Source organism: Panicum virgatum, chromosome 7N (assembly GCF_016808335.1).
Source record: "Panicum virgatum strain AP13 chromosome 7N, P.virgatum_v5, whole genome shotgun sequence".
NCBI lineage: Eukaryota > Viridiplantae > Streptophyta > Magnoliopsida > Poales > Poaceae > Panicum > Panicum virgatum.
The window spans coordinates 4,885,139-4,904,925 of NC_053151.1; the positions used below are offsets into that span (position 1 = coordinate 4,885,139).

Below are 19,787 nucleotides of genomic sequence, written 5' to 3' on the forward strand. Positions count from 1 at the left end.
GTTTATTTCCCTCTTCTTTAATTAACAAAAGAAAATCAAACGCGCGGTGATGAATACCAACTTCCATGTTAAAAACAAGGGGCGCCGGTGCTAAGTGAAAAAAATAACTATATATGAATGTGGATGAAAAAATATGTATAAAGTAATTGCTAATAACCTGACCTAACACAACCCGATAAAAGATATGTAGTATCCATATGAGTATAGTGTTATACTATCTTCGTCCCAGAATTAATATAGCTATTTTTTAATTTTTCCGTATTATTGTACCTGTGTTTGACCATGCTGAGCTGTAGCTAGTCCAAACTGTAAGGCCACTCTAAGAAGAAGTTTTTTGGACACGATTATCTATAGAGTGACACATCGCCTAAAATTGTTTAAAACTAGGATGAAACATCTCCCCTCGATGCATAGTTTCACTTATTCTTGTTTTCTAGATTACATGACATACACAATGTGTCACGTAACAGTGTACACAGAGTTTCATCCTTATAAAACTCATTTCACCTCTCTCTTCAATAATACACTGCCACATCATCAACAAAAAATACTGACATGATAGTCTATTTAATGCCCATAAAACTCCCACTAAAAATAGCCTAAAATGCTTTGGACACCCATTGCTACAGATGCAACTTGTCATCCACCGCGAAGCATACATGTGGCATCAGAATTCACACGCAAGGCGCTCGTAGCCTCAGTGAGATGACTGGGAGAGAAGAAAGGGTACTCATGATGGTGGCTTACTGTTGTTTTGACAGTGAAAATAGGCAAAGATCGAGGCCGATCAGTTGGACCGGTCCTTAGTTCAAGTAGGTTAAGATTTATATATAATTAGGAATATTTTTTAAACTGATAGTTTGAGTAGGTTAAGATTTTTAATAAGAAATTTTTTTGTAAACCGACTCATGAAGGGTAAGACTTCTCCGCCCTATATATATATGTCTTATCAGTAGCCGGCTACAGAATAAATAATTATGTAGCCAGTTTCAATCGGCCGATTCGAGCTCCAGCAGCACGGCTCGGCTCTCTCGATCGAGCCCCCAACCTTGATGGCTTACTCACACCGATCAATCAATAGTTACAGAAAAAGTGATCCCTAATTTCTGTCCACAGTAACACCGATACCCAGATTCTTCACCGGGCAGGAAGCAGGATGCGCAACCCACTGGAGACGCCGCCGCTCTGCCATTGCTGCCCGAGATCCCCTGATTGCCGCAGCTTCCTCAATGGCTTGCCAATTTCACCAGACAAAACTCCAATTTGTCCCCCACCATCTTCTCCCTGCTGGAACCTCGCTTCGTTGCCGCTTGAGACGCCCCAATCCTCCACCAGCGACGACGCTGGTGAATTCCAACTGCATCCCTGCAGTTTTCCCACCTGAGACCCCCACCCTCCACCCCCCATGCTGGCCTGTGCAATCCGTCTAGAGATTCCACTGGCGTGCCTGCTAGGGTGACCCGGCGATCCAAATCCAAGCCAAGAGAGGGACCCTGAGGTAAGCATTCACGTAATTCAGCTTCCCACATTTAATCTGACGAATGGCGCCCCTTGTTTTGGAATTTGCCACACGTACGCCCATTAGTTTTTGGACTTTTTTAATTCTCTCATTAGTCGTGTATCATCCTGGATTTATTTTAGGTACACACGTTCTGTACTTTTCAATAATTCACCAATCTTATAGGAAAAATACCAGACTGCATATTTCTTAATTATTTTACTGCACCTGCATATATGGATTCTCACGGACTCATGCTGAATTGCTGATTAGTTATCAGGAATTTTCTTTCTACTAAATCATATTTTGAAAAATCCATCTAGACTAGCAGCCGATTCCATTGTATTCATTTACTCTTCAGTATTTTACCTTATTTACTAATTTATTTTCATATGTTCTTGCAAGACCATCTCACACAATACTTTGTAATTTTACTATATGTTCATCGACCCTTCACACTAAACACACCACATAGTAAATTTCTATATTATTTTTTGCTGGGAATTTTAGTAAGTTTAACATACCTCAAAGCTCTGTGTAAATTATCGATGACCACCAATTTTTCAGTAAATTCTCAATGAGCTGCGAAACTTTTTTACATTAACCGTGCGTTCCTGTTTCAGGACCCGAGTAGTTGTTTACTTCCTTTTCTGAAGGAGACGAGCCCCCCTCAGCAAATGCATGGGAGACTAAAATCATTCTCAGTAGAAACGTCACAAGGGATTTGGTACATCCATGTAAGTTCCGTCACTGGTGCTGGACGGCCACCCGCCGATGCTGCTCGGCAGCCACAACCATCAGCACGACCTCAGCCTCAAGTTCCTTGTGATGCTAATATGGTGAAAATCAAGAACATGCCTCCAACTAGGAGTGTGCACCAATCTCACGCTGGACCTAGCACTGGCAGGGATCTCCATGAAAGTGATGATGATGATGATGATGATGCCTTCATGGAACCTCCGCCATGGCGTCATGTGCTCAAGAAACAATGCACCAATGCAAATGTAGCAGCCAATGCAACTGCGAAGGTACAACATAGTAATCTAGTTCCTCATTTAGGTGCTTCTCGTATCATTGTGATCACATGTTTTTGAACCAGTTTTCTATCTTTGTTGGCCAGACTACCAAGACTCTAGTAAAGTATGCTCATGCTCCAACAGTTCGCTGTGCCCCTTTGACATTCAACAAATTTGTTGACAACTTGACCCTCAACCAGCGTATAAAGATCATAGAGATGGGTTTTGGTGGCCTCCTTGGTATATCTGCAGAGAGGATAGGAAGCAGAGAACTATTGAAGTTCTTGTTCGACAGGCTAGACCCCAACAGTATGGTAATCGAACTTGGCAAAAATAGGGGAATCCATGTGACTCCCTTTGCCATGAAGCAAGTGCTCGGCATACCAGATAGTGATGAAGATCTACCTCTACAAACAAACAACCATGCATCCAAGGCTCTGTCCAAACTCAAGATTATGTTGGGTCTTGAAGAATGCCAGGACCTTCACGCGAGCCATCTCCAAAAGATCTTGAAGGATGATTTAGAGCTGTGCTCTAATTTGATTGATGATGAAACGGCAATAAGATTTTTCTTTATCATTGCTTCTAACAAGCTCCTATTTCCTAGCACAGATAACAACATCAGATGCAAGGATATTTACCTGACTAGGGACTTGTCTCGTTTATCGGATATGAACGGGTGCAAGGCGGTTGTGGATGACCTTAGACATGCTGCTCATGCATATCATATTGACAAGACAAAGAAAGGGACACCATCACTCCCTGGATGTGCTATATTACTGATTGTGAGTATACCATTGTGTCATCCATAAGTCTGCAGTGACTTTAGTCAATCAATTACTGGGTTGTTCTTCAATTACTATAACAATTCAGTGCTACACTTTTCCAGTAAATATTTTTAAAATTTTCATTATAGATACTGTATTTGGATAACCTACAATGCAAACACCAGATCGAACACATGAACACTCCTCGTGCAAAGCACTTCGATCAAAATGTTATACAAAAGATCACTTCTGCTGATAGAACCAAGGACCAACAAGGGAAGGCTACGTTTGGGCTATTACCGGTAAGTTCTATTACTCAGTTTCCGTACATTTTTTAAAAAAATTTCCCTGTATCCATGTTGTTTTGTAATGCCACTGTTTCACTCCACTTTTGCCTTGTGTAGCTTAAGAGTAGCAACAATACTTGCTACTATACGACCCATCACCCATTTTCAAATGTGCCAGCAAACAATGAACCATTGGCTGCATCTTATTTCCCAAGTATAATAGCAGAACTGGGTGGATTTGTTGATCAGATTGATAGCAGGACAAGGCAGTCGCAGGCAAGGGCAGCCCTGGCAAAGTTTGATGCCAAATCCAAGAAAGCGTCAAGCTATATGAACACGGGGCAACTGATGTTACAGAATGCACACCAGAAAGCTATACGAAATCTGCGGGCAATTTTGCAGGACAAGGCACATGGCAACATTGGTCAAGATCATCATCATCAACCCAACACTTCTGATACAGGTACTGGGATGAGTCCAGCTCATTGTCATCTTCATTAAATATCTTTGTTTATTCATTTTTTTCCATTCCATGTATGAAGCTCAAGCCGATGATGTCAGCATGCATGGTAGCCGTAATGGTCATAACATGGGATCTGAACATGTATTTGACAAAGAGGTTCCATCTGAAACAAGGGAAAATGACTTGCATTCTAGTAATCCCGATTCCCTACATGGAATGTTAGTTATCATTTGCACAAATTATAGAACGCATCTGACATATGCCACTTCCCCTCATTTATATCCTGTATATCCTGCGTTTCAGGTGGCCACCCTAATCAGGATAGGCCTTTGCAGTTCGCACAAAACGGGGCACGAGAACCAGATCTGCCAAACCATGCAACTCTGCACCAAACCCATGATGAAACTTTTCCTCAGACTGATGCAAGTAAATAAAACTAATTTCTTGCTTTATGGTCGCATTCTTAACTTCGCTCCTAAATTTCCCCCTTCTCTCATCAGAATGTACATTGTGATAAGGACATGGAAGGTGAACCTTCACTAGTTTCCTCTCAGGTTAGGGTACGCTTTTTTCAGTAAACAACTGTACTGTTTACCGCACTCTGTGGCCTATCTTACCATTTGAATTCCACAGGTGCATGTTCACACAGGTCTGACTAGTGATCATGTACTACCTCCTGACGTGGCTGATGGAAACACAACAGCAGCCTTGCCAATTACTAGTATGTATTCTTCTTAACCCCTTTCTTCAACATTTCAACTAAAATTTGCTTAATTCTTAAAACATTTCTTTCTCTCCTTTACTTATTGTATGAAGCTCAAGCCGGTGACGTTTATATGCATGATACTCACACTGGGCACAATATGGGGTTTGAACTTGAGTTTGACATGCCAATTCAATTAGAAACAAGGGCAAATGAATTGCATTCTGGTAATTCCCTTTTCAAATCAAACTTGCCAGTCCCACACAATAATAAGGCACCTTAAATACTACAGATTCACTAATACATATTCTGTGCTTCAGGTGACCACACCAACCAAGACATCAACCACGCCACACCTATGCAGTTGGAACAACACATGGCCCTAGAATCAGGGATCCCAATCCCTATAGCGCAGCACAATAGCCATGACGATAGTTTCCCTCGTTCAGATGTAATTCACTTAACCTGATTACTTTTTTGGTTGTCACTTTCATGATTTTTCCCTAATTCCTCCTTGCTCCCTCCAAAAGAATCACAATATACAGGATGATAAGGAAATTGAAGACAAACCTTCACCTATATGTTCTCAGGTGACATCTGATGTTTACAATGAACACTTCTAACATTTACCACAATCTGTTAAATATCTTACACAGATTTTATTTGACAAATGCAGGTTCCCATAAATGTAACCATTGATCAACTCGTGCCTCCTATTGCAGCTGAAGGAGCTATTGATGCCTGAACCATTATAGAGCAGGCATCAACATTGTTGATTTTGTCGCCATATTTAGATGGCTCCTGATAATGTCAGAATTTGGGGCTGAGAAGAATGCCAGGTAACCTTATGTTTATAACATACACTTTTTTTTTAGCATTTAGTGGTTCAGCTTTCCATATCAGAAAACAACATATCTATCAATTGTAATCCGAATTGTTTTGGGAGGAACATACATTTCAAACTTACAAGTACCAGGACGCACATATATTTGAAATTACAACTTGAGTTTTCAGTTATTTTAACATCAACTCTCAATTATCTAGGACCATATAAGAGTGTACAGTGTCATCATCGATGATTGAAAAATTTGGAACCCTTGTTTGATAACCTGGCATCAATTTTAGTATGCTGCAGTGTGTAGGCATGGGTTATGGGTAAATAAAAAAGGAAAAAGATAACTTGAATATGGCTGTTGCTTCGACACACATATGCTTTCCTCCAGTGTGTAGGCCGATGCATTAATAATAGTTATGATTCTATAAGATTCCAGTACAGATAGTTATCTTGTGTTTATCTTCCATTGCCCACTGTGTTGTTTCAAAGAAAGAGCACCCAAGTTCTACTTGAAAAATGGATGCTTTTGTTTTTTTTTATCTCAACACAGTGATTATATTGAGCATACTCCCTCCTGATAGCGTTGATGCCACTGGTCAGCCGGGTAAGAGCACTTTATTGCTGATCTGAAACCTTTTCTCAATGAGTTCAGCCTCATCAAAGACCCTTAAAATTGAGTGATTCACCTTTTGAATTTGTATTAATATTTTCTTTTGTTTTGAGATAAAGAGGGGCCCCCTTAAATACATCACGATATCACAAGGGAATGAGATTGGCAAAATTGAAGTTCTATCTATTGTCGATAGCTACAATTTCTTAATGGCCCCCCTCAAGCATAATTCGTTTCTATGTAGCAGGTGTATATCAATTCTTCTCAACAGGTTGCTACGTGATTTCTGCCGAACTTGAGTCTTCCTGCACTTGATGTTTTTAGTGCACTGCTTGAATGGACCAGGTGTTTTTCAGATAATATTCCTCAAGCCATTCAAAAAATTCTTAATCATTTTATGGTCTCATATAGTTGTTCTTTTGCTCTATAAATGTGTTGTATAATCAACATAATAACTCTATGTTACATTTGCTTTGTGTGAATTATATATTTCTTATTTTAGATAGTGGATCATGTGTTATTTTAACCCGTAGCGTTAGCACGGTCACCTTATTAGTAGTAACTAGTTTCTCGGAATAGCTTCAGGAGCAGTGTGGTAACTCCTCATCCTAGTTATCATCTCACGCCATTTGAGATCGTAATATCTTTCATGGAAATTCAGCTCGTCATTGTACATTAGTGAAGTGTCCGAGCCTACGAGGAGCAAAATGTTAGCATAGTTTGGTTCTTCTAATTGCTGGAATATTTAACCGCATTAGTTTTAAATGTAGCCGCACCATTCCCGTATTCTCGTGTACTAAATCACGTACAAATATTCTCATAACCCATATTAGTCCACTATCGTACATACTTGCGGCATATGTAAACTTGAGTTTCCGGAATCACCGTGACCTAATCAACGTGCTCTAACTAAGGTTCATTACCATAAATGACCGTAGCTACGTGGGGTTGGGACGGCTTGGCTCACGAGGTCAGATAGATCGGCGTCTGGTCCGGTGGCTTCTCCCAAAATCACGCGGGAGCATAAACGCCCGCACAGGAACCGGCCTGGTTTGCTAGATCGTGCGGCGGATGGCATGGCTATAGAATAAACTATTGTGTGGCCGGCTACAGATTATACTCTCTCTCTCTCTCTCTATATATATATATATACATACATGTATGTACACACACACACACACATAGAGTCGACTTGAGGGATTTGATTACTTGGCTCGTATGTGAAGATACAAGGGAATGTCAAGAGGCAAGTATGAAGAATCAAACTCAATTATAGTGGATTCATTTACCATTCACATTCTAGAAGCTTTCCCACACCAACAACTAACATATGGTAGATTGCAAGGGTATCACTCTCATCTAATAAACAATGTACATGATATTATGGTTGTGAGTATTTCTTGGCTCAAGTATCTTTCTTTGCAAAATTTGTTTGTGCCTTAACCCAAGATATAGGATTTGCTCCTCTTGAGTCTTAGATGAACTTATGCATGTCTCTTGTAATTCAAATACTTGGATGCACATATTTAGGGGGAGCTTATCCTATGTTTTGTAATTGTGAGGCTAACCCATTTTCATGTGATATTCTCATATTAGTCTCATGGCAAGTAAAAAAAAAACATCCTCGAAGGTATGCTACATAAATCCTATCCTTTTCAATTGGTTTGATGGCTCATATTTATCTAGCTAACCTCCATAATATAGCTTAAATTCCTCTTGTTCCTTAAATGTCCTATAGTACACATAATCTTGCCTTCCACCATATGTGTGTGCTATCATTTGGGGGAATTTAGTCTTTATTATGAGCTTTCATGAATAAGCGATCTAAATGCCCACTACATCTAAAGGATCATTATTTACGAAACTCTCCCTTGTGCTTTTAATGCCTTCCCTTTTTTATGTCGTGTATCAAGGTTCTTCCAAGGGCTTACAAAATATGAGTTATGATCTCTTGAAGTGTGCTTCTTCTCAATTGGTTTCATATTCTATTGGTATCATATTATTTGAGACTTCAATTAGGAGAAGCAAGTAAAGTTGAAAGAAGAACAAGCTCTCTTAGTTGTGTGAAATCAAAAGAAGAAAAGAGCAAATAATGGATCAAGGGGGGGGGAACAAGTTTCATGAGAATAAAGCAATAAGGATGAAGATGGATAAAATCATTTGATCTCCTTTGTTGAGAAGTTTGAGGTTCTTATGTGCATGCTTTACTCTCTAATTCTTATTCTTTCTTTGTCAAAGCTTGCTTTCTTGAACCAAGATATAGTGTACACTTCTCCTTGACCTCCTTTGAGAGTGTGTATGAGGTGTATGAGTACTTTTTGTGTTCTTGTATGCACATTTTGAGGGGGTAGTTTAGACTATATCTTGTGGGACTAATGCTTTCTTTCAAGTTTATGTTGTATAGTCTCACTTGTTGAAGGAAAGATTGTCTCAAAGGAAGTTTAATGGTTTCCAAGGGTTTTTGGATGATCTAGGATTATTTTCGGAGGTTCTACTCTTTTTGGCACTTGGACTTTGAGTGAGTTGGAGAAAGGAATGAACTAGCGAATGTAATTTCATTATTGGTTCTTCATTGTGGAAATAATCAAGCATTTTTGAAGACACTCTTTGTTCATCCATGATAAATTCAACAATGGTGGTAACTCCTAGTTCCCAATTTGCAAATGTTATGAATTTTACCTTTTGGCATCTTTGCAAGTTGCTTTAGGTAAAGGATGAACTAGGAACACAATATGGGTCTTGGATGGTTACAAGAGCTCAAATTCACCATAATACATCAAGTGGGAGCCATTGTCATTCAAATGAATTGAACTTCACTTATCCAAGCCATTGATGAGTTGGTTGTCGATTCAATATGATTTTGTGTGGTAATCTACCTACCTTGGTGGTGGTACGTATTCGTTGGCATAATTTCCATTGTTGCAAAATTCTTATTCCTTGACCAAGATATAGGGTGGACTCCCCTAAATTCTTCATTGAACCAAGTGCATGCAACAAATAATTCAAGCACTTGATGCACATAACAAGGGGGAGCCCTATCCTATGTTTTATGTCTTTGAGACTAACCATTTCTTCCAGTGATCGTATATGTAGTCTCTTGGTGAGAATGAGTTTTCTCAAGGCTTGAATTCCCTTATTGGACTTGATTGACCAAAAGGTGCATATGGGTTTGTCTTCCACATATATGTGTATGCACCATCAAAAGGGGGGATTTAGTCTATGTTATGAGGTTTCACCTTTAGTAACCCACATGCCATCCAAATCCAAAGGGTCACTATATGTGTGGAACTCTAGATTGTGCTATTGATGCTATCTCTTGTCTTTGTGAGTGCATTAATATGATGACAACAAAAACTAGCAATTGGGGTAATCAGGCCTCAAGAAATAGATGATCATGAAGTTTCAAAAGATGAGCCAAAGACCATTGCTACTGTGACCTCCAAAAACTCTGAACAAATTTGCGGAGACTCCGCGATTTCTGGAGACTGCGGATAAATCTTCAGAAACTCCGGAGATACTAATCAAGAAGTTCCAAAACAAGATTTAGAAGAAAAGGATGATGCTCTCGTACAACAGCAAACTCCTAGAGCATGAAGTTTAGTAGGATCGTGATGAAAAGGGATTGAAATGTCCATGATGGGAGAGTTGAAGTTTCTTATTGGATTTGAATCAAGCAACTCAAGATATGCATGCTCATATGTCAAACCAAGTACCTTAATCAAGGTCGCCTAAATTGAGATCTTTGACCTTTCAATTGGTATCTCAAAAACATGCTCAAGAAGTTTGACATCAAGTATGTCAAGCCCATCAAGACAACAGTTCTAACTAATGGACATTTTAGTCTAGATGAGATTGTGAAGCTTAGAGCAAAGGTATATCGCTCCATTAACTCTTGTAGTATCTTTGTGCATCTAGGCCCTAACGTGCTAGTGTGTGCATGCATATGCAAAACCTTGAGTCACACCATGAGTTTGTCTTTTGGTGGTGATTAGAGAATTATTTAGATATTTGGTTGATACCTCTTGCGACATGTCTTTGTCTTGTGAAGAAAATATCATCTAAGTAAGGTATGAGCCAAACATGCTAATTTCTCAAAATTTTGACCTAAGGCTTAGTATACTTTGTTTCATAGAACAAATAGGTGAGAAATTATATGTGCCAAACCATTAAATCACGTTTCCCTTCACTTATGTACCGTAATTTCTCTCTTTTGATGGAAAGACGTTTTTGGAGATTGATGCCAAAGGGGGAGAGATTTTGGGAGAAAGTGTTGGGGGGATGCCTTGTTGATTTTATGGGGTAAAGGGCAGGCAAATAAGATTTCTCATTTGCTTGGTGTGTGCAAGGATAGATTTCACTTTGGTATTTCTACTAAGGACTTCTCATGATAGTGTGTGATATTCATGTCTTGGATGGTGTAGTTTTAATCTTTAGTTCTTTGGGTGAAATCACGTATCATGTGCATCACGGTTATCATGTTGACACTTTTGCACCCCACGGATGCTAAGATATAGAGGGAGTTTCAATGCAGTACCTTAGTATGTGCAATTGGCATTTGAAGCCAAAAGTATGAAGTTCAATGAATGCACATACTTCGGGGGAACTTGCTGTATCATAGGATTCAAAATCTTATTTTAACCAATCTTTTGTAAGCTTTAATTGTGTTTTCATCAACCACAAAAAAGAGGGAGATTGAAAGTGCATCTAGACTCCCTTGTGGGTTTTGATGGTTCAATGACAACACAATTAAAGAACTAATGAGTTTGACGAGTTTTGGATAGGTCACAATGCAAATGAGTGTACCAAAACAATAATATCTCAAATTGAAGAAAGGGCAAGTAAATTCAAAAGGCAAAAGAGACAAAGTTGCAAGGGATATTATTTGGTCTCAATGATGGCTTGCCTGCATGAATGAGTAAAGATTTATAATGCATTGATATATTGATCAAGAAGGAAGAGATGTGATCAAGAGCTTAATATTTCAATAGAAGTGAAGATTCTTGGTTACTTGATCATAAAGTTGGTATATGGATTAATTTGATGAAGAAATGGAATTCAATTAGTACATGATGTGGTGCAAGGCTACATGTGATTGAAGATGGCAAGATGGTTTATGGGTTAGTAAGAACTCAGCTACGAGGTACTAAGCGAGGGAGAAGGGCAAGCAAGGGGCTTGGCATCGATGAACCCATGCTAGGGTAAAGAAGCAAGTTAGTGCTAGAATTTATGGATCAATCAAGGCCATGGATAGTCACAAGTTGCTAAGCATCAATCATTGTTGAATCATATGGATTTAGGTGTTTTGAGGATGTCATGTTGATTATTGATCATATACAATGAAGAACCTCAAGGCACCCGCTCAAGAAGGATAATGCTCAAGAAAGAGGCAAAGAAAATATTTGCAAACCCTCAAAGTGTGATTTTGATGAAAAGCGGCATGATGAAGGTATTCAAGCTCAAGAGGATGTTATTGTGCTTATTATTTGATCTTGAGTATAGGCAATGCCATACTACCAAGAGGGATGCGACGTTGATAGCTTTGCTTATGACTCGGTGCTCAAACCTAACCTTTCAATTGCTAACATGAGAGAATCCATTGTCACAACACTTGCACCGGGTGGTCTTGGACATTATTTTCAGTTGAAATGGATAGTCCTCTAGATGTTCTTTCCATAGAGTCCAAGATCATCGAATTTGGAGTCCGGAGTAAAAAGTTATGGCGTTTTCTCTAAAGTTACCTAAGTTGTCTAGTGGACCTGTGGAAACTCCGAAGATTATTCCAAAAATTCCGAAGGTTTTGGAGATTCCAGAGATCTTTGCAGAGATTCCAGAGATTTCTGAGAAATGGGAAATGCTAACTTTGTTCGAAGATTCTGGAGATTTTTGCGGAGTCTCTGGACCTATTTTGAGCCTAACGGATAGTTTTTTGGGTCCGGAGTCTCCTGAGATTTTCTGAAGATTTCGGAACATAACAGCACAATGGCTAGTTTTGGGGGATGGGTACTTATACCCCTCACCCCCTCCTATTTGTTGCTGCTGAGTTCCCACACGAAAAAACACATATCCACAGCCCTAAAAAGCTCTCCGCACTCTAGATTTGCAAGAGATTTGAGAGGAGAAGTGAGTTAGGGTTGAGAGAGAGATTGGGAAGGAAGATTGAGTGAAAGTGAGCAAATCCATTCTTGAGCACCCGAGTTCATAGCGAGAAATCTTCATGGCGTTTGTTACTTTTGGAGGTCAAGCCTCCTAGACAGGAAGTTTGTGAAGGCTTCGATTTCACCTCCGCAAGGGAAGAAATCAAGAAGTGAAGTGGGGAAAGGGTTGAGAGCGATCTTTGGACACACCCAACGGAGACGTAAGAACCCGTGGAGGGATCCGAACTTCGGTAAACAAATCCTTGTGCCACTTGTTCTTGATTTGTTATTTTCACTACTTGTTGCTTGTGCTAGCTCCTTTCTAGGTTTATCTCGATCTATCTATGGAGAAGGTTTGAGCTGCAAGTATCCAGTGAAATACTTTGGAAACAACTCATCGATGTTTCGTAATTCGTCAACCTACTTTTGGTTGTGGTTTCCATAGGCGTGTTGTGTAGTTTGTGCTATTTCCAGAGACTCCGAAGATTTCTACGGAAACTCCGACAGATTCCAGAGAAATCTCCGGAGATTCCGTAAGTCACTAATTTTTTTTTGAGACGAAAGAAGAAATATATTAGACCATAGTTGAGTATATCATCAGGTTACAAGCAAGCTGGAATACAACCTGATCATCTAAAAGTCTTGTATAGTCTAAATTCTCAACTCCAGACCTATATGACGCTTCGTATAGAAGGCTGCACAGGCAAACACTCGGCGTGCATAGGCAAACACCTGGCAACAAACTCGAGAACAGAAGCCCAACGAATGGCGGCCAACACTCCTGCAGGCGAAGTGGAGAAACTTCTTCTTTCTTGTGTCTTCCGTCTTCTTCTTTCTGCCACTGAAGAAAAAGAAAGACTGATCTGCATATTCTCCCTAGTCCTTCATTGTGGTCAGATCTAACCACAACAAAACGGAGAAGAGACCGGAGAAAATTATTCCATGACGGCGACATCATCTCCACCTTGATGTCGCCACCTAGAAAACCAAATCTCCATGTCGTTAAATCGATGAAGTTGTTGACGTTGGTGTCGCCCTCATCTTCAACAAATCCGCCATGGAGAAGACGAATCCACCCTTCCCCCTTGCCGTCACCGGAGAGGAGGAGGAGGAAATAATTCTCCAATACCAAGAGACTTGACATGGAGAGACTCTAAACCTAGAAGACTTTAAATCTAGATGACTCGATCTACTGGAGGAACTAGGAAAAAACGATGAATCCCCACTCCCTTCGGCCTCCGGCGAGACGCCGAAGGGGAAGGGAGGGGGACCAAGCGGTGTTGGAGGCGGGAGACGCCGGCGGCGGCGCTAGGGCTCCGAGTGAAGTTGGGACGGCGCAGATCTTTTGAAACTCCCCCATAAGTTACTAATTTCGCTGCAAGTTTTGTGTAAAAATTTCAGAACAGCCTAATCACCTCCCCTCTAGGCGACATCAATGGTCCTTTCAACCATGCATTCATTAAGAGAATAATTATGTCTTTCCTATTTAGCTTGGCAGATTTGCATGCTATAATTAATTTGCATGTAAGGAGGGGCATTTAGACCTCTCATGCTAAAAAAAATCACTTGGCGGGAACTTAAAAGTAGCTATATTATGTGAAAAAATTTGAATGCTAGAAGTAGCTATATTTTAGGACGGATGGAGTACAAGATTTGTAAAATTTGCCGAGATGATGTCAGCATATGGCCTTCAGGGCCTGTCAGGACATTTGTTTATTCGTCAACGTCCTCTGATTTCACTGCTTGGGAATAGTTTATAGCTAATTCGTCTTCACTCGGGGTACACATGGTCTACTTACGAAAACAATCTCGGCCGTTACGTGGATATAGGAGAAAATGGTAATGATAGGAATCCCTCTGCCGAATGGAAATTGTTTACAATCTTGTGGTGCTGGGGATTTCAAATTTGGAAGAAGCCATGCTGCCGAAGACAAGCGGAGCTATGACGAACCTTGGGGTGGGGAAACATCCCATGCATGGATGTTTTAATGTGGTTTATTGCCACTTTCAGCATTCAATCGAAGAAAATGAGGGAATGTTAATCTCAGAAAATTGAGCGCCAATAAAATCTGATACGTTTGGATCCTGGAGCATTGATCCACATCCATGCAGAGAATGGTACAGCAGGATTAGTTTAATTTCTTTGTTAAATGGAGGGACGTTTTGATGGAATGTTAATTAGGCCAGAATAAATGCAATTAAAACATATCCTTTTTTATTTGGCTGGCCGGCTATATATACGAGGCCAGGGCCACCTCCACCAGTATCCTAGCGCTTGTAACTCTAGACTTGCTTTCTTACGTACCATCCGACCAGCCGCCATGGGCAAACAACAGAATCTCCTCCTTGCCATTGCCGTTGTGGCTTCCATCGTCCATGCCGCCACCTCCCAAACAGATGCGGCCACGACAGTGTACGACGTCCTGCAGCAGTACAACTTGCCGCGGGGTCTGTTACCGCTTGGCGTGCAGTCATACGCGCTCCACCCAGGCGGTGCTTTGGAGGTGACCCTCCCCGGCGAGTGCAACTTCTTCGTCACAGTCGCCGGCAAGCAATTCAAGTTTCGGTATGACAGAAGCGTCAGCGGGATCATCAAGTCTGGTTCCATAAGCCGTGTCTCCGGCGTGAGGTTGCAGGTGGAGTTCGCGTGGCTCGGGTTCAACCAGGTGAGCCGCGCTGGCAACGAGATCAATATCCAGCTTGAGAAGTCGACTCAGTCGTTCCCAGTCAGCGCCTTCGCCCAGAGCCCCCGCTGCAACTGAGGCTATATATTAGTCAGGAACCTACGGCCATTATACTTGGGATATGGAGCGTGTGTGCTAGCTCCTTGCCATACTTCAATTTTAATTCGTTCGTGCTAAATCTAATGCCTGTTTTATGAAGTGACTATAATAAAATAATTTTGTTCTTTCCTGCACGTGAATGCATCTGTTACATGCTTTTCGTAATAATAATAATGTCTATCCGGTCTGCATGAATCTTGGAGACTCTCAAATGCTATTTAACTAGTTTTTTTTAATGAAATTTTACCAATATCCAAACATGAGATTGATGAACTATATATATCGATGATCCATGTATCCAATTAATTAGTACAGAGTTGATATTGTGAATTCCTGACGTTTTATAACCGCACTCGATATTGTGAAGATTTGATGGCTTCCGCCTGTGGTTTTTTCCTTCCACCTTGGGAGGGTTTCCCACATTAAATCCTTGCGTACTCTATTATTGATCAACTGTTTTTCATCACTTATTTGCCGTCATTTGTGTAACATGAGGCATGGTGCCGTTGATTGAGCAGCGCCGCATGCATTTAATTGTTGCAGCCTGCCCGATGCGCCATGCTGGATGGATGGTCCCGCGCAAATAGGAAGTGTTTGCTGCGAATAGCCCGCTAGCTGGATTTAGAATTTTTAGGAGCGGGTGATGCTGTCACCCACCTCTAAAATAAAATTTTTAGGAATGGATGACGCCTCACCCGTTTCTAGAAATAATCCCATTTGTAGATGAGGATGATGGCGTCGCCTGCCCTAAAAATATATTTTTAGGGGTGGATCAAATGCTATAGTACATCTGCTTCCTCAGTAAGAACATGTGAAATTTTGGTCCGTCGCTAAAAAAAAATTAGGGCGTTCCTGCAAATTACTTTTGTGGTAGTGTTACTTAACAACAATAATTTAGAGGTTACGCCAAAAGCATCTGTAATCTGATCGGTTTTGACATAAGAAAACAGAAAACCAAAAGGAGCCTTAGCTGAAATCAAATCATTCGGTAGGTGAATTATATCATAACTTTTGTTCATGTTAAGGATACTGAAGTTGAATCACAATAAAACAGTGAGCCCCAACATATATAATCAAACCAACGACGTAGGTCAGGCGATAGATCAGTCAAGTTGATTTCTCTACGGCGAGTATTAGGTATGTCGGTCAGGCTCTGCGAGCGTGAGCCATCAGCAGCTGATCCAAGGGGCGATTGATAATCACACCGACGACGGCGAGCGCGTCCTCCTTGCTGTGGATGTTGGCCCTCGTCCTGAGCAGCTCCGTGAATGGCCCGCTCCACTCGCCGATCCGGTTGGCCCGGATGAGCTCGAAGCACATGGTGTCCCAGTGCTCGATGTACCCCAGGTGCTCCGGGGTGAGATGGGCGTCGCCGCTCTCCCACCCCCGGGAGACCGTCTCCTTGATTGGCGTCAGCCGCAGGGCCTCGCACTAGGTCAACGTCAGCGTCGCCAGCCCCCGCTTCAGCGCCTCGACGTCGTCGCTGCCAGCGGCGGCCGGGTCGTGGCCGGAGAGCGCGTGGACGGCGCGCTGCGTGGGGTCCCGGCCCAGGGGCAGGCTCGGCAGGTTCGCCAGGCCGCCGATGAGGTCGCGGTAGCTGTTGCCGAACGGGAGGAGCGTGGCGTTGGGGATCACATGCTCGTAGCCGGGGAAGGCGTGCCAGTGGCTGGTCCGGTTGGCGAACCCGGCGAGGAACAGGTCGGGCTGCACTGCCAAGGACGCCTTGTCGCCGTCGCGGCCCTCCAGGTTGATGATGAAAAGTTTGGGCGGGTCGCGTTGCACCGCAGCTGCTGGAGAGTAGTCGGCGGCGAGAGCAAGGATCAGGATGGCAAGGAGCGCCACCATAGAATGGTACAGCAGGATTAGTTTAATTTCTTTATTAATGGAGGGACGTTTTGATGGAATGTTACTTAGGGCGGAATAAATGCAATTAAAACATATCCTTTTTTTTATTTGGCTGGCCGGCTATATATACGAGGCCAGGGCCACCTCCACCAGTATCCTAGCGCTTATAACTCTAGACTTGCATTCTTACGTACCATCCGACCAGCCGCCATGGGCAAACAACAGAATCTCCTCCTTGCCATTGCCGTTGTGGCTTCCATCGTCCATGCCGCCACCTCCCAAACAGATGCGGCCACGACAGTGTACGACGTCCTGCAGCAGTACAACTTGCCGCGGGGTCTGTTACCGCTTGGCGTGCAGTCATACGCGCTCCACCCAGGCGGTGCTTTGGAGGTGACCCTCCCCGGCGAGTGCAACTTCTTCGTCACAGTCGCCGGCAAGCAATTCAAGTTTCGGTATGACAGAAGCGTCAGCGGGATCATCAAGTCTGGTTCCATCAGCCGTGTCTCCGGCGTGAGGTTGCAGGTGGAGTTCGCGTGGCTCGGGTTCAACCAGGTGAGCCGCGCTGGCAACGAGATCAATATCCAGCTTGAGAAGTCGACTCAGTCGTTCCCAGTCAGCGCCTTCGCCCAGAGCCCCCGCTGCAACTGAGGCTATATATTAGTCAGGAACCTACGGCCATTATACTTGGGATATGGAGCGTGTGTGCTAGCTCCTTGCCATACTTCAATTTTAATTCGTTCGTGCTAAATCTAATGCCTGTTTTATGAAGTGACTATAATAAAATAATTTTGTTCTTTCCTGCACGTGAATGCATCTGTTACATGCTTTTCGTAATAATAATAATGTCTATCCGGTCTGCATGAATCTTGGAGACTCTCAAATGCTATTTAACTAGTTTTTTTTAATGAAATTTTACCAATATCCAAACATGAGATTGATGAACTATATATATCGATGATCCATGTATCCAATTAATTAGTACAGAGTTGATATTGTGAATTCCTGACGTTTTATAACCGCACTCGATATTGTGAAGATTTGATGGCTTCCGCCTGTGGTTTTTTCCTTCCACCTTGGGAGGGTTTCCCACATTAAATCCTTGCGTACTCTATTATTGATCAACTGTTTTTCATCACTTATTTGCTGTCATTTGTGTAACATGAGGCATGGTGCCGTTGATTGAGCAGCGCCGCTTGCATTTAATTGTTGCAGCCTGCCCGATGCGCCATGCCGGATGGATGGTCCCGCGCAAATAGGAAGTGTTTGCTGCGAATAGCCCGCTAGCTGGATTTAGAATTTTTAGGAGCGGGTGATGCCGTCACCCACCTCTAAAATAAAATTTTTAGGAGTGGATGACGCCTCACCCGTTCCTAGAAATAATCCCATTTGTAGATGAAGATGATGGCGTCGCCTGCCCTAAAAATATATTTTTAGGGGTGGATCAAATGCTACAGTACATCTGCTTCCTCAGTAGGAATGGGTGAAATTTTGGTCCGCCGCTAAAAAAAATTAGGTACAAATTATTTTTGTGTAGTGTTACTTAACAACAATAATTTAGAGGTTACGCCAAAAGCATCTGTAATCTGATCAGTTTTGACATAAGAAAACAGAAAACCTAAAGGTGCCTTAGCTGAAATCAAACCATTCGGTAGGTGAATTATATCATAACTTTTGTTCATGTTAAGGATACTGAAGTTGAATCACAATAAAACAGTGAGCACCAACATATATATTCAAACCAACGACGTTGGTCAGGCGATCGATCAGTCAAGTTGATTTCTCTACGGCGAGTATTAGGTATGTAGGTCAGGCGCTGCGAGCGTGAGCCATCAGCAGCTGATCCAAGGGGCGATTGATAATCACACCGACGACGGCGAGCGCGTCCTCCTTCCTGTGGATGTTGGCCCTCGTCCTGAGAAGCTCCGTGAATGGCCCGCTCCACTCGCCGATCCGGTTGGCCCGGATGAGCTCGAAGCACATGGTGTCCCAGTGCTCGATGTACCCCAGGTGCTCCGGGGTGAGATGCACGTCGCCGCTCTCCCACCCCCGGGAGACCGTCTCCTTGATTGGCGTCAGCCGCAGGGCTGTTGGCGAGCAGGAGCTGCTGGAGGAGTGCACCAAGTGCGACGAACGCGGCGAGGATCGCCGGAGGGGATGAGCAAGATGGGAACGCACACTAACACGAAGAACACACGCGAACACAAGTGGACGCAAGGTTTGCGCTGCTCAACTGCCGCAGCTTTTCGGTTTTTCTCTCTTCCTTTTATTGGAACGAAACAAGATCATGCCGGTGACCACGGAAGTCACCGGGCGACGCGCGCGCCACGATCTGCTAAACGCGCGGTGTGTGCCATCCCACACACCCGATCATGCCGCGCGCGGCGGGTGCGCCACGGCGTGGACTGAGCACGCCTCTGGCTTGGCTAGCTACCAATGCATGTAACAAACTAACTAACTTAGCTAACTAACGGCACAATGGGATTATTCAGCTAACAATCTCCCCCCTAATTCTGTTTTGCCGGACTTATTTGCAGGACACCGCTGCGAGTGCGAAGCTCCTGGAGACGATCGCGCCCGAGCGGCTTGGTGAGCATGTCCGCCAACTGATCGCCGGTGCTGATGTAGTCCACCGCCACTTTGCCATCGTTGATGCAATCTCTGAGGAAGTGAAAGCGGATGTCGATATGCTTGCTCCGGTCGTGCAGAACCGGGTTCTTGGCGAGCGCGATGGCGGACTTGTTGTCGATGTAGAGCGTAGGCGCTGTGACCTGCTTGTTCAGCAGATCGGCGAGCAACCGTGAGAGCCACACGCCCTGACATGCCGTCGAAGCCGCGGCAATGTA

The 19,787-nt window shown here is 42.8% G+C and overlaps 3 protein-coding genes and 1 pseudogene across 3 annotated transcripts; 3 read left to right on the top strand and 1 right to left on the bottom strand.

Moving 5' to 3' along the window:
• Positions 1–1,088: 1,088 nt before the first annotated feature.
• Positions 1,089–4,347, top strand: LOC120680867. Its single transcript, XM_039962449.1, has 7 exons — positions 1,089–1,498; positions 2,122–2,526; positions 2,619–3,299; positions 3,431–3,583; positions 3,686–4,031; positions 4,111–4,249; positions 4,335–4,347. The coding sequence occupies exons 2-7, from the start codon at positions 2,176–2,178 to the stop codon at positions 4,345–4,347; spliced, it is 1,683 nt and encodes a 560-aa protein (XP_039818383.1). The 5' UTR covers positions 1,089–1,498; positions 2,122–2,175.
• A 10,287-nt stretch (positions 4,348–14,634) lies between these two features.
• Positions 14,635–15,075, top strand: LOC120680868. The gene has a single exon (XM_039962450.1). The coding sequence runs from the start codon at positions 14,635–14,637 to the stop codon at positions 15,073–15,075; it is 441 nt and encodes a 146-aa protein (XP_039818384.1).
• A 1,167-nt stretch (positions 15,076–16,242) lies between these two features.
• On the bottom strand, positions 16,243–16,941 carry LOC120680869 (annotated as a pseudogene).
• A 210-nt stretch (positions 16,942–17,151) lies between these two features.
• On the top strand, positions 17,152–17,592 carry LOC120680870. The gene has a single exon (XM_039962452.1). The coding sequence runs from the start codon at positions 17,152–17,154 to the stop codon at positions 17,590–17,592; it is 441 nt and encodes a 146-aa protein (XP_039818386.1).
• The last annotated feature ends 2,195 nt before the right edge of the window (positions 17,593–19,787 follow it).

What these genes read in the sequence shown, in the direction of transcription:
- LOC120680867 (XM_039962449.1), top strand. Translation starts at nt 2,176, where the DNA reads ATGCATGGGAGACTAAAATCATTCTCAGTAGAAACGTCACAAGGGATT. An exon ending in CAGCCAATGCAACTGCGAAG is followed by an intron (nt 2,527 to 2,618) that starts GTACAACATAGT and finishes TTTGTTGGCCAG; the next exon opens with ACTACCAAGACTCTAGTAAA. An exon ending in CTACGTTTGGGCTATTACCG is followed by an intron (nt 3,584 to 3,685) that starts GTAAGTTCTATT and finishes TGCCTTGTGTAG; the next exon opens with CTTAAGAGTAGCAACAATAC.
- LOC120680868 (XM_039962450.1), top strand. Translation starts at nt 14,635, where the DNA reads ATGGGCAAACAACAGAATCTCCTCCTTGCCATTGCCGTTGTGGCTTCC.
- LOC120680870 (XM_039962452.1), top strand. Translation starts at nt 17,152, where the DNA reads ATGGGCAAACAACAGAATCTCCTCCTTGCCATTGCCGTTGTGGCTTCC.